Raw genomic sequence first — 12,695 nt, 5'->3', positions numbered from 1 at the left:
AATATTTTCGTATTTTAGAAATTTGCACTAAGTCATGATATATTGTTTGCATAATTATATAAGGAAAATATATATGAATAGTTTGATATTATGAATAATAGCCCCTGCCGACGACAAAATGTATACAACTTTATTAAACAATGATTTGTCCCATATCCGAGAGTTACTTCCTGTCGACGAAGGGGAGTTCCTGGAATAATCATGTAATAATGATGGTGGGAGATTAAGTTCTATTGGTATATTGTTTTAGATTATTAAACAGCCAAAATGAGCGAGGGATTAGCAAGAATATTATCGAAGTCGGACTTCAACCCTGAAAATTGTAAGTATATTGCAGTTGATTAATCATGTTTTATTGGAAAGACTGTTATGCATGAGTATTATGAGCACGCCACTATGGGCTGTCAATTATATGTTGACTCGCTTTCGTTGTAGTGGTGAATTTGAGAACAGTCATGTTCATATGCTCAATTTCATTTGGGAAAGATCTGCGCCCGTAACCCCCGTTTCTTTTATCACTGTTTTTTTTTTATAGGAAGCCTAACCCTAAATCTACCCCTAAACTTAACATTAAAATAAAACTTAAACCCCTAAGCTTTAGAAATAGCCATAATGATTATAATACATTTCAAGCCGAACTCTTGCCTTCATTTGTATTTCAGGGACTGAAATCTTCAACTCAAATACTTGTCCATAGTAAATTTGAGGAACAAATTTTGATTGCAATTCCTCACCGTTCAGCACTATTGGGCAACTAGTATGATGGTGTGATTTTAAGTTATAGAGATTTATGTACTGTAATGTGACTTATTCAGTGAGTATACTCTTATTTAATGTATTTTCATAATTGCACTTATGCTATGAACTCAAGTTGCTTAAAGATTGAAATACCACAGATACAAAGCAAGTATACATTATGACAGAAACATTGTTGATATCTTTTGTTGTTGCTTTCACAGTTGTGGCCAAGCTGACATTCCATGGAGATCAGAATGAATTGCTTGATATGAAACAGAAGGTGCAGATTCTCAATGACGAGACTGCACAAGCTCTCAAGAAGAATGTCTACAAGAACTACACACAGTTCATTGAGACAGCCAGGGAAATATCAAGTAAGTCACTTCAAATCATCTCAGTTTTTCTTGTTTGTTTGGGGTTTTTTTTGTTCACCTCAAGGAATTATTACATTTATCATGTTTATGATGATATTTGGGATGTATCAAGGACATAAGTGAAGTCAGCTAAGTGCAAATCTGCTGTTGGATCAAATATTGGCAGTGTCTTGAAAGAACTTTGGACATGACAACAAGATTGAGCTTTCTTTCATTAATTCGCATGATATAGAAATTCTGTGGTTCAAATTATTTTTATTTCCTCCAATGCATGCTAACTGACTAATTGTGTATGGGGTTTACTAAGTAATTTGATCCTAATCCATTGTGTTACCATGGTTACAGTTCTGGAGGGAGAAATGTACCAGCTTAGTCACATGCTAACGGAACAGAAGGGGTTGATGTCGTCCATGATGGAGATGTCTCTAGTTAGTGACAAAGGTTGGTGACGAAGCAACAGGCTACACTTGCATAAATGTTTAGATTAGAGCTTGGTCAGCAGTTCAAAGAAAAGATGTTTTTCTAGTGGTAACCAGCCAAACACACTGTCAGGGGATCTTTGGTTGTTATAGATGTTAAAATGACATCTTTGTGGCAAGACAATTTCCAAGCGGCTAGAGTTTACTAGGACTTTTATGTTCTGCTTTAAATATCCAAAGTCAAATACTTTACATTTGAACATTTGTCATGCAGTGTCCCTTGGCCCACAAACAATTTCCTTTCTTGTTAACCAACAAGTTGTATTTAAACCATGACAGTATCCAAGTCTGTGGTTATTTCCCTTTGTAATAAGGATCCAGTAGTCAACGATTTTGAATATCAGCTTTAGTCCATGTTTGAATATCTGTTATGATCATACACATGCTCATGTACTTGTCTTTCCTCTTTCATTTAGCTAACATAACACGAACCATCTTTTCTCTTATGTAACTATTCATTCCAGTGATCATTTTAAAATTAATGGTACCTCTTTCTCTTAGCGGTTGTTGAGGGCCCAAAAGAAGAAGAAGAGCAAGAGAGCCCAGAGGAAGAAACACGGAAAAACCTGGCATTTCTGTTAGAGAAAGTTGATGGATGTTCTGTAAGTAAATTCATCTTATACAGCTTTGTTGGGATAATTATCATGAGGATTTAGGGATCCCCATTGATGTTTTGCTACTTGTCCATATGGGCAGTGAGGTAGCCTAGTGGTCAAAGCATTTGCTTGTCATTCTGAAGACCAGATTCAATTCTCCATATGGACACAATGTGTGAAACCCAGTTCTGGTGTGTTCCGCCACCATATTGCTGGAATATTGCTATACACAGCTTAAAACTAAACTCACTCACTCACTTCATGCAAAGTTTGAGTTATTTTGTTTTGTCAGAGTGTAACAGAGGTACCAGGCAGGCAGCTGATCCATGACGGAGACCTGATGGAGCTTGACACAGAGACTTTTACCTCGATACAGCGTGTTCATGCCTTCCTCCTCAATGACAGTCTCATGATTGCCACCTGGATACCAAACAGGTCAGTTGAGCATCTCCAGCTGAACAGAAAGGTCAAGGTTGCATGTACAATGAGTGTCCATGGTTTGGGAAAGAGTCCCTGAGCTGACTCATTGAGGACATCCCTTATTTGTGCCAGAATATTTTGGTTGTGGATTTGAATCCCAGATTGTCTTAAGTGTGTCTGCATCTTACTTGTGAATGGGTGTATTGTATCATGTTCAGTTAAATTCAAGATAGTGCCAAGAAATGTATTTCTATAGCTTTAGTTATCTTTTGTGCAGAAACAGTCGGGGAAAATTACATGGTTATCATGAAATGTGTGTATTGGTATTGTGCATAATTGAGTAAATATGCTGGTTTGTTTCTCATTTCAGACGTGTCAATGTGAGGTATCATTTTTCAGTATTGTGCATAATCGAGTAACCATGCTAGTTTGTTTTGTCATTACAGACGTGGCAATGTGAGGTATCGTTTTCAAGGGCTGTATGAACTAGACAGTTTAGCAATAGTCAATGTCAAGGATGTTGGTCCTGTGAAGAATGCCTTCAAGATGCTCATGTTCCCGGAGACTAGGATCTACCAGGCAGATAGCACAAAGGCTAAGGTAAGCAGCTGACTTGGCCTGAATGTATATCCAAAGCTTGTAATGTTGATGTAAGGCAGATGAGATTTTGGAGGGAGGTGATCCTCAAAGCATCATTGATAACACATGAAGATCTGGGCTTGAATTGGTCTTCAGCAAGCCGTGCTTGTCGTAAGAGTCGACTAACTGAATCCGGGGGATCAGGCTCACTGACTGGTCGACACATTTCATCATATCCAAATTACATAGGTCAGTGTTCATGCTGTTGATCATTGGATTGTCAGGTACTGACTCAGTTAGTTGGACCACATAGCTGGAATAGAATATTGCTGAGTCAGGTATTACGCAAGACAGAAATATTAAAAAGCTTCATGGATAAGGTCTTGCCCACCCAATGCTGTTGATCAGGCTTGTGTCCTCAATTTTAAGTGTTTGTCAGCAAAGACAAAGGTTCCTCATTCATGTTGTTTTTTGGGGGGGTTTAGGTACATACAAGTTTGCCCAAAGGATTGTCAGGATGTCACACCATGTGAATATTCTAATACTCTGTCATTATACTCCTGTGGCAAGACAATGGTGTAACCAAGTGGTTTAAGTGTTCGCTTGTCACGCCAAGGACCCAGGTTTTATTCCCCACATTGGTACAATGTATGAAGCTCATTTCTGGTATACCCCAACCATGATATTGCTGGAATATTGCTGAAAGGGATGTAAAACCATATTCACTCACTATCAAGTCATTGAATGGTGCTCACTCTTATCAACCACTCTATGCTTGACCCAAATAAATTAGGCTTACTGTGATATAGCTGGAATATCGCTGGCTCTAGCATGCCCAGTAGGCATAGACCACTGGCATTGTTAAGCCTTACCTCTCAAATGTTAATTTTTGCTTGATGACATGTAACTGTGTTAACACAGAGGCAGTGGCTGGACATCTTGGAGGATACCAAAAAGAAAAAGGTGGCCAAGGACAAACAAAGGAAAGAAGCTGCACTGCGATTGGTTGAACAGCAAGCAGTGGCAGCTGAGGTGGCGACGTCTCCTGCAACAGAAACATCGACATGTGAGTCCTAGGGTCCCTGTTTTTTCGTTGACATTAGAAAACTTATGTTGTGAAGTCCGACCATCAGTGTTGTTGAAAACAGCTTTGGTTACCCTGTTGTTCGTTGTTAGCTATCATCCCTCTTCAACTTGTTTTTGAGGGTACAAGGGGCGGTAACCCTCATTATAAGATATACATGATATTTTTATATGTCTGACAGAAAGGAAATGAATGTCAGGATTTGTACATCTTTATATTTCTTTTAACCTGTTTATTATTCAGTATCAGTGTCAGGGAATTTTTTTACTTGTCAACAGTATATTGTCATCACTTTTTGAACACTGGTGATACATTGTTTGATTGTTCACAGGTATACATGTTACGGTATTAAGAAACTTTGTTTTCAGCATTTACACTAGAGGAGGAGGACATAGATTACCTGAGTGCTGATTGGCTGCTGGAGCTCCCTGAAGACCTTGACATGTGCATCGCGCAGCGCGACTTTGAAGGAGCAGTGGATCTGGTTGAGAGAGGTGAGTCTTGAAACTTTTGAGTCCCAGAAATTCTGCACAAACTCTTATGCTGATATGATGACAGATAAAGATTGATACGATGATATTGTTTATGTTTTGGAGAAAGGTGATGGTTAGCGATATGATCTGATGAAGGGGAGGAGTAGGGGTATAGGGGTAGGGGATGAAGGCTGGTATAGTCTGTTTGCAGTTTCAATCTCTATTATAGGTTTGTATTACAAGGAGGTATGTACATTAATGAAACACAGAGAACAAGTAGGGTTGGTCGAAGTTAATGCTCATCATGCAACACACATGCACTTGTTTCATTGTTCCAAATACTGGGCCTACTCCATTTAATACAAGCCAATAATAACGATTTGAATCTATAGTCATTTGTGAAACAACTTTTGTCTAAGTTGAGTAAAATTCTGAGATTTAAGTGTTCAATTGGCAAGGAAGAATTACAAGGATTTGCCGTCTCAATGTCAGTTTATCTGATTTACTTTATTGTTTAAAGTGAAATTCATCAGTACGTTTTCACTGCAAACAGACTATAGAACAAATGGATTGATCATAATTGTGATATATATGAAGCAAAATCCAATCCTCTAGAAATATCCCCAAATTTAAATGTGAAGGCTGACTAAGTATAAGAGTGTGTGTTATAGCTAATGCTCATCTGAAGGACTGCCCCCGAACACCGTCTGTAAAGGAGTTCCGGGCTCGTATTGACCACCGTGTGAAGCAGCTTACTGAAGGGTTGATGAGCGAGTTGCAAGTGTCTCCTGAACGCTCCCTGCGAGGGGGACCAAGAGCTGCCAGACGAGCTGTAACTCAGCTCATTCGACTCGGCAAGTCAGCACAGGTCAGATTTCAACAACATGAAACTGAATTTAGATAACAGGGAAGGAAGCTTGATGTGTTGTCTCTCTGACATTTAGTCCAAGTGGTTCCGTTATTGATTTGTTGGTCCAGTGAAACAGGAAAGATCCATCACCTTAAACTGGCAAATCTAAGAACACGGTAGATTTTGAAATAGATACATTATGAGTATTTAAAGTTTAATATCTAGTACATGTTTTAACAGGGTTTTTATCGATGGGTTTCAAAATAAGTATTCAAAGCTTGTCACTATTTCCACAAATTGTAGATCTCCCCTCTAGTTCATCCAGATAAGACATTTAAAGAGTCTAGTGTTACATAAGAACTTATCTTACCTCACACATGAATGTTGCTTTCTGATTGGCTAAGCGCTATTCTATTATTTTCAATGTACCCTGCTTACAGGCGATGTATTATTTTCAATGTACACCGCTGGGAATTCTGAACTCTTCTGGTGCTTCATGGTAGTACTTCTTTGTCTTGAATAACATTGAATCACGCATGAAGCACTGAAATTACTGATGTTTTGCGATTGGAAAGCGATGGAAGGGAGATAACTCTAAATCTGTTTTTTGTGTCATCTGCAAAATGGTGATTCGCTTCGCATTCAACAGAAGTGCTTCAAACAGTTCAAAATAATGATTCTGGTGTTCGGTAAGATAAATATGTTGTTCACTGGTGCCTCGTGCTCGAGGAACATAAACAAACCTCGAGGGTACATGAGCCCATGGCCCCCTTGTGACCAGTGATCAACTATAATGTGTGATGTTATATATAACACATGGTAACTTATAACTGTGACTTCCTTCGCTCATTCTATCACACCATTACATGAATAATGATAATGGATTGATTACAGGCAAGTTTGTTATCAATGAATGTGTGTTGTTGCCAGGCTTGTGAGTTGTTCCTGAAGAATAGATCAGCCATCATCAAGTACAACATACGCCAGCTGAAGTTCGAGGGAGCGACGGCACTGTACATACGCTGTCTTTGCGGGGTCTTCTTCTCCAGCCTGTCAGAGACAGCTAGAGAGTTCATGAAAGCGTTCCCAAACCACTATGGCTGCTTCTCAGGTAGATACACTCCTTTCATGCATTCATTTAATCAGATGGTCCCAGGTGATGCAATCTGGCACTAAGAGTTGTGTCCCTTTGTTTGCAAGGATCATAGGTTCAAATCCCAGATAAGCGTTCTTTGTCTGTCAGGACTTAACATGCTGATAGGTTTGTTGTTCAAACGTTTTTAGATTAACAGAAACTTTGGTAAGCAGCTTTGATTTCTCAAGTTGATTGAATTTCTTCCTTGAGGGCCCATTTGCACAAAGCGATCTTAGCGCTACGATGATTTTAACTCCCATTTTCTAACATAGCATAAGATCATCATAGCACTAAGATTGCTTTGTGCTGTAGGCTCTGGTCTATTGTTCTTTCTTCATATCTGAGTATTGCATACGTAATGTTGGGGTTGGTGTTCCAGCCTTTGTGGTCTGGTCCAAGCAGGAACTGGAAGCATTTGTGGCAACCTTCTGCAGACAGGTATTTGAGAGCAAGTCCAGTCTGACCACCATCACAGAGTGTGTCCAGATGTCCAAGAATCATTGTGAGGAGGTATGTGATTCAGAGTGAGGCAGTCATGGACTTGATGATGGCTTTATTGTTTACCATTGATGTTGTGCTCCGTTAGATCACTGGATCAGTCCATTGTAAATGTTTACATTTATCTTGACTCATACAGCATTGGATCAGTCCATTGTTAGCTGGGTATACCCATTATAAACTTTTATATTTTACACTCTCCACATTTAGAATTGAATGGAATAACCCAGTGTTTTTATTCCCAAGGAGAGTTACCATTAATCTGATGCAATTTAAAATAAGGCAGTATTCATTATGAAAATTGTCATTTTACCTCATTTGTCCAATTGAACATTCATCACTATGAAATGATGCAGCATGCAATGAAACCCTTGGTGCTGAGATGGCCTATCAGTATCTGTTGCCTGTTGTAGTGTCTCACAGACACGTTCCTCTGTTTCAGTTGAGTGCTATTGGCCTTGACCTTGGCTTCTCACTGGCAGCGATGCTTGACACCCCTCTTCGCCGTGTGATTGAGGAGTCGAGAGACCAGCTTGTCGAGGGAGTCAAGTACAGAGCAGGGGTAAGCATGCTTTTAGAATCGTCATTGTAATCAGTTTGTTACTATAGAAACCTTTCCCTCAAGGCCATGTGGCATTTGGTGGCTTGTAGTTAAAATGTTCCCTTGTGATGCAGAAACAGGAAGAAGATGATTTACTTGCTGATTATTATAAACATGGAAGATGCATCATTTGTAATCAAGTTAATCAGTTAATGTCTGTTTCAGGTTACAAGAGAACTAGTTGGGCACTGAAAATGTTTAATACAGTTCAGTTATGACTAAATAGTGATTGTGGTTTTTGTTTTGTATTGTAGGATGACAAATGGAGACCAATGAATCACTTGAACAAAACTGACTGTGATAAGTTTGTGAACGACATGTCTGAGATAGGCCTTGGCATGATCAAATCATTGGTGTATGGTAAGTGGTGCATACAGATTTTGGTTGGTCATTTTTGTCTCCTTGTTGTGAAGAGTTTGTAAAGTTGAAAACAACAAACCCTCAAAGTTGTATTAAAATTTGGAGGCAGTAATGATTCCATGTTTGATGATCTAACTGATAGCACATACTGTCCTCTTTTAGCACAAACTAGCATCAATAAATGATATTATGGGTTGTTTTCTGTTGGTCTCTCTCTGTCTCTCTCTCTCTCTCATCCTTTCACTCACTCACTCATCAACCATACATCATTCGTTCTAGATGAGTGTTTCATTGGCCTGACAATGAACACTGCCAACTTTGCCAAGAGTGTGCTGCTGTTCTCGGAGGACTTACTGAAGCTGTATGCCGTCGACCTGGAGGAATTCATCGCTGACGCCATCACGACAGTCTTCAGCAGTCAGATCGCACACTTCGAGCGGTCCCTGAAGTCACCAAACTACAAACAGGATGTAAGTGTCAGATTCTGTAGACTTGCATAGGCTATTGAGATATACAAAGCAACTCACTTCACTGTGTAAGCTTAAGACAAAGAAACGTAGTGTAAGCCAGTAATTATATACACTGTCTTCAATGTGAATTTCATTCATTCAATACTTTATCGTGGCATGTGTATCCATCTCGGGTCACATAAGTCATTATCTTGTAATAAAGACAATCATATAAGCACATAACAAGGATCTCTCTGATTGGATCATGTATCTGTATGTGACCAGTTACAGTCAATGACAAGACTCATATAGTCTAGTATCTTATTCCCTGGACCAAATTTATGATATATTATTGACTGATGATCAATCATTCTGATAATCCAATGATGGATCATTAAAATTCAACTAATTGCCAACACTACCTTTTAGTTTTGTTTCAATGGGACAGTGGAGTAGCCTAATGGTTAATACATTCGCTCGCCACTCCGATGGTCCGGGTTCGATTCCTCACATGGGTACTATGCATGAAGCCAAGTTCTGGTGATTACCGCCATGATATTGCTGCAATATTGCTAACAGTGGCAAAAACTAACCTCACTCACTTTCGTTTGAACACGGCAAGAGAACAAGAGCTGAGGTCCTAAACATGACAGCAGTTATTGCCTGTACTATGTAAGTAATGTCAATCACAACAGAAGAGATTATTTTATTAACAGTCTCTGCAAATGATAACACCTACTGAAAATTTCAAATGTTATGGATGCTTCAGGAATAACATTTGAAGGGGCTGCATCTGTTGTATGATCATGTTCTCCATAGTCTTCAAGTTGTGTTCAAATACTCACACACAAACAACATAGAGCTGACCAGCTTCAGTGACAGATAGATATGTGATGTCATATAATTGTGATGTTATGGTAACCATTGATGTCACAATGGTCTACAAAACCTTGAGTTGCAGTTTCATTGGTGTATCATCTGGGGGATATTGTTTGAAATGACATGCCATGACAAACCCATAACCCAGGTATTTTCCCCCTTGCAGCACAAGTTTATCCTGAAGAATGGTCAGTTTGTGTTGGAGAGTCTGATGAGTCTAATTGAGGCGCAGTACAAGCAGCACGGCATCCCGTTCCCCGCACAGCTGCTGGAGGTGAACAACCACTACAGGAAACTCAAGACTCTTGCCAACACATGATCTGCTGCTACTGTGACAGCATCACCGCTACAACATGGCTGAAGGGTGCCACAATGATGTGTTATGTATACGCTCACTGCTCTCAGGTCTGAAGGCAAAGGTTCACTGGACACTATCATTAATCATACACAACATGAGACACTGACAGAATACATCATGATGTTTTGGTGTCATCCTAACATGTACAAGGGGCAGAGGTAGTTCAGTAGACTCAGTTGTCACAGCCTGGTGACTGAGGCATTTAGAGACCGGCAGATACGGGGTTAAATCCCTGATGATGTTCCAAGGTCTGACTGCTCACAAAGGTGCTAGATCTAGCAGCATCAAGTCAGGCTCTTCTTTCTCATCCAGATGATATGGTATAGTAGCCTAAAATATGGTTCCAAGCACATGGTTCTACAAGAGTGCCATTGTACTAAACAACCTCAACTCTACAAGTGTCACAAGTCTGTGCTAAGGTATGAGAGTTATGTTCTTACCGTTATGTTAGTTTGTACAACGCCACCATGATTTACACACAGGTGCTTTGATGTTCTCTCAGATGATGAAAGTGTGTCCCTCTTAGGTCACCCAGTTTCTGTACGGGCATTTTCCAGAAATATGTTTTAGAACATAGAAATATTATTGTTTGCCTAAACAGTACAGTTGCATTGACCTGCTAACTTGGTCTGTTCTGGCCTTCTGAGGTCACCTGAGGCAAACAGCATTCCAAAAAAGATGGATGTGTATTTTACATGAGGCTTGATTGGCAAGATACTATTACCTGTACAACTCATTATGGAGACAAAATGCAGGATTTCTGGCTGAAGTTACAGATGTTTTGTTTCGGAACAAAGTTTTCAGTTATGATTATGAGGATAGTGCATGGACAGAAACCTTTTCCTTTCATTCATCTCCCATTCCTCCCTCCTGATGAAACAAGTATAGAAATTTTGATGTGATCATAGATTTAAAGATTACATTATATGTGTCCCTCCAAGTAGTGTGAGATTTGGGATGGTGGTGCATTTTTAATGTCAAATTGGTGGTGTTATTTATATAGCATTCCTGTTTAATTTGTGTGTGTGATGCTGGCAAACTCTAAAAATAATGCATGTTCTCCATGTTATAATGACTGTGATAAGTATCAAAGTGGGTAGGTTCTGTTTAACCCTGCCCCATGAAAGAGATGTGCAATTTCTTCAGGTAAAAGGGTGTAGAAAGACATGTACAGAAATGTCTACTGAACATGAGTTTGTGGGTTAAAACCTCAATCAGTCATTTCAATCTTTCAGTATTGAATATCTCTTAGCAATCCTAAAAGGAAATATCAGGGGTTCAAAACTCCCATTGCCTGACGCCTAGGACAAGTCAGTTTTGATTTCAGGCAATCAGATAATGATATCTTACTTGTCCCTGGGCTACTAGATAATTTCCGCTTACAGTTTCAAACTGCAAATAAACATCAATTTCATATCTGTTCAAAAAGGAGCTATTAAATTTCGCAATGGTAATGAAGTAGAGATATTTTACTTTGCTATTTATCACTTCTCAATAAATAGTCCAGTAAACAGTAAACATTAACATCAAATACCATGTTGATTTATTCTTTCGTAATTACATCATCAAGATTATGTCATAAAAATCAGGGCAAGTGGAAAATAAGAAAAAAATTATCCCTCAAATATGTACGGACATGTGCTGATTATTGATTTTTTTCATTTTCACCTTCTCACCATATGCTCTGATATTACAGCATATATGATGTATATCAGTGTATGCTTGCAATCATATTTTCGTTGGGGTTGCCATGGAAACCGGGGTTCCAGGGCATTGTGTCCAATGTCAACCCAGGCATCATGAACAAACTGGCTTATTATTGTTTTCACTGATTAAGTGTTGGTCTATATTATGACAATGAAGTGTTGTGTATGACAAGTAAATATATGTGATATCTACCAAGTAGTCTGTTTTTTATATAATGTCAAGTGTCTACTGGTCCAATACAAATTCACTCAAATATCCAGGGAATCGATCTGTATCCTGTCATGAATACCAATGATTAATTATGGTCACAAGAATGAAACATTTACAAATGTCTTTAAGAGAGTTTCTGACATGGAACCAGTCTTGTTTATGTGAGTGAAATATGCAAAATGGAATATATCAATGTCAGGCAGTAACGTATATCAGTTTGTCAAGTCACCTTATGTCGTTAGGCTGTATGTGGCATTGTTCACAATGTGTTGCTGAAAGTTTCAACCAAAGACCAGATGAATTTTATTTCTTGTTATTCAGATTTTTGTCTTTAGAAAACCTAAAGGCAGAATGGAAAAACAATGAAAGTGTAAAATCACCACATAACTTGTTTGTTTTGTTTGTATCAACAAAAAATATGTTGAGTGAGTTTAGGTTGCACTGTGATTTCAAAAGTATTTCACATCAATATTAGGATGTTTTTGAGTGTTGAAAATTCATTTTTATTATTTTTTGTTATTCTTGAAAAAATATGGCAGGCGTATCGATAAAAGAGGAACCAAAAGTGGTCTGGTCTTATTACATACTTACAATAAAATATTCATTAAACATATGTATATATCTGTAAAACAAGTTATATTTACTTCAAAGTATATTCATTGCAAGCCTGCTGTTTTGATGGCTGTGGTTTACAGCAGAAATGAACTCTTTCATCAGAATGGTTCAAGTCTGTTTTTGTTTAGATGATTAACACTTGTGACTGTTTGGCAACAGTTGACATGTGGTTCACATTTGTTCCTTATTTGGCACTTGTGTCACCTCTCACGACAAGCACAGTCGCCTTTTATGGCTTTTATTGGTGAAGGCCTATTCTACCCCAGGACCTTCATGGGTCAGACAGACAG

At 38.7% G+C, this 12,695-nt stretch overlaps 1 protein-coding gene across 1 annotated transcript; it reads left to right on the top strand.

Annotated features, from left to right (window-relative positions):
* The first annotated feature begins 139 nt into the window (after positions 1 to 139).
* LOC137268621 (exocyst complex component 8-like) lies at positions 140 to 12,578 on the top strand. The gene is made up of 15 exons (XM_067803196.1): positions 140 to 322; positions 960 to 1,112; positions 1,458 to 1,553; positions 2,093 to 2,193; positions 2,480 to 2,622; positions 3,054 to 3,207; positions 4,108 to 4,252; positions 4,639 to 4,764; positions 5,415 to 5,611; positions 6,524 to 6,704; positions 7,108 to 7,238; positions 7,669 to 7,788; positions 8,082 to 8,187; positions 8,467 to 8,657; positions 9,682 to 12,578. Exons 1-15 carry the CDS (start codon positions 268 to 270, stop codon positions 9,832 to 9,834), a joined length of 2,052 nt encoding a protein of 683 aa, XP_067659297.1. The 5' UTR covers positions 140 to 267; the 3' UTR covers positions 9,835 to 12,578.
* The last annotated feature ends 117 nt before the right edge of the window (positions 12,579 to 12,695 follow it).

The sequence above is a fragment of the Haliotis asinina genome, chromosome 16, assembly GCF_037392515.1.
Source record: "Haliotis asinina isolate JCU_RB_2024 chromosome 16, JCU_Hal_asi_v2, whole genome shotgun sequence".
Taxonomy (NCBI): domain Eukaryota; kingdom Metazoa; phylum Mollusca; class Gastropoda; order Lepetellida; family Haliotidae; genus Haliotis; species Haliotis asinina.
This window is presented reverse-complemented; position numbering and strand designations above follow the sequence as displayed.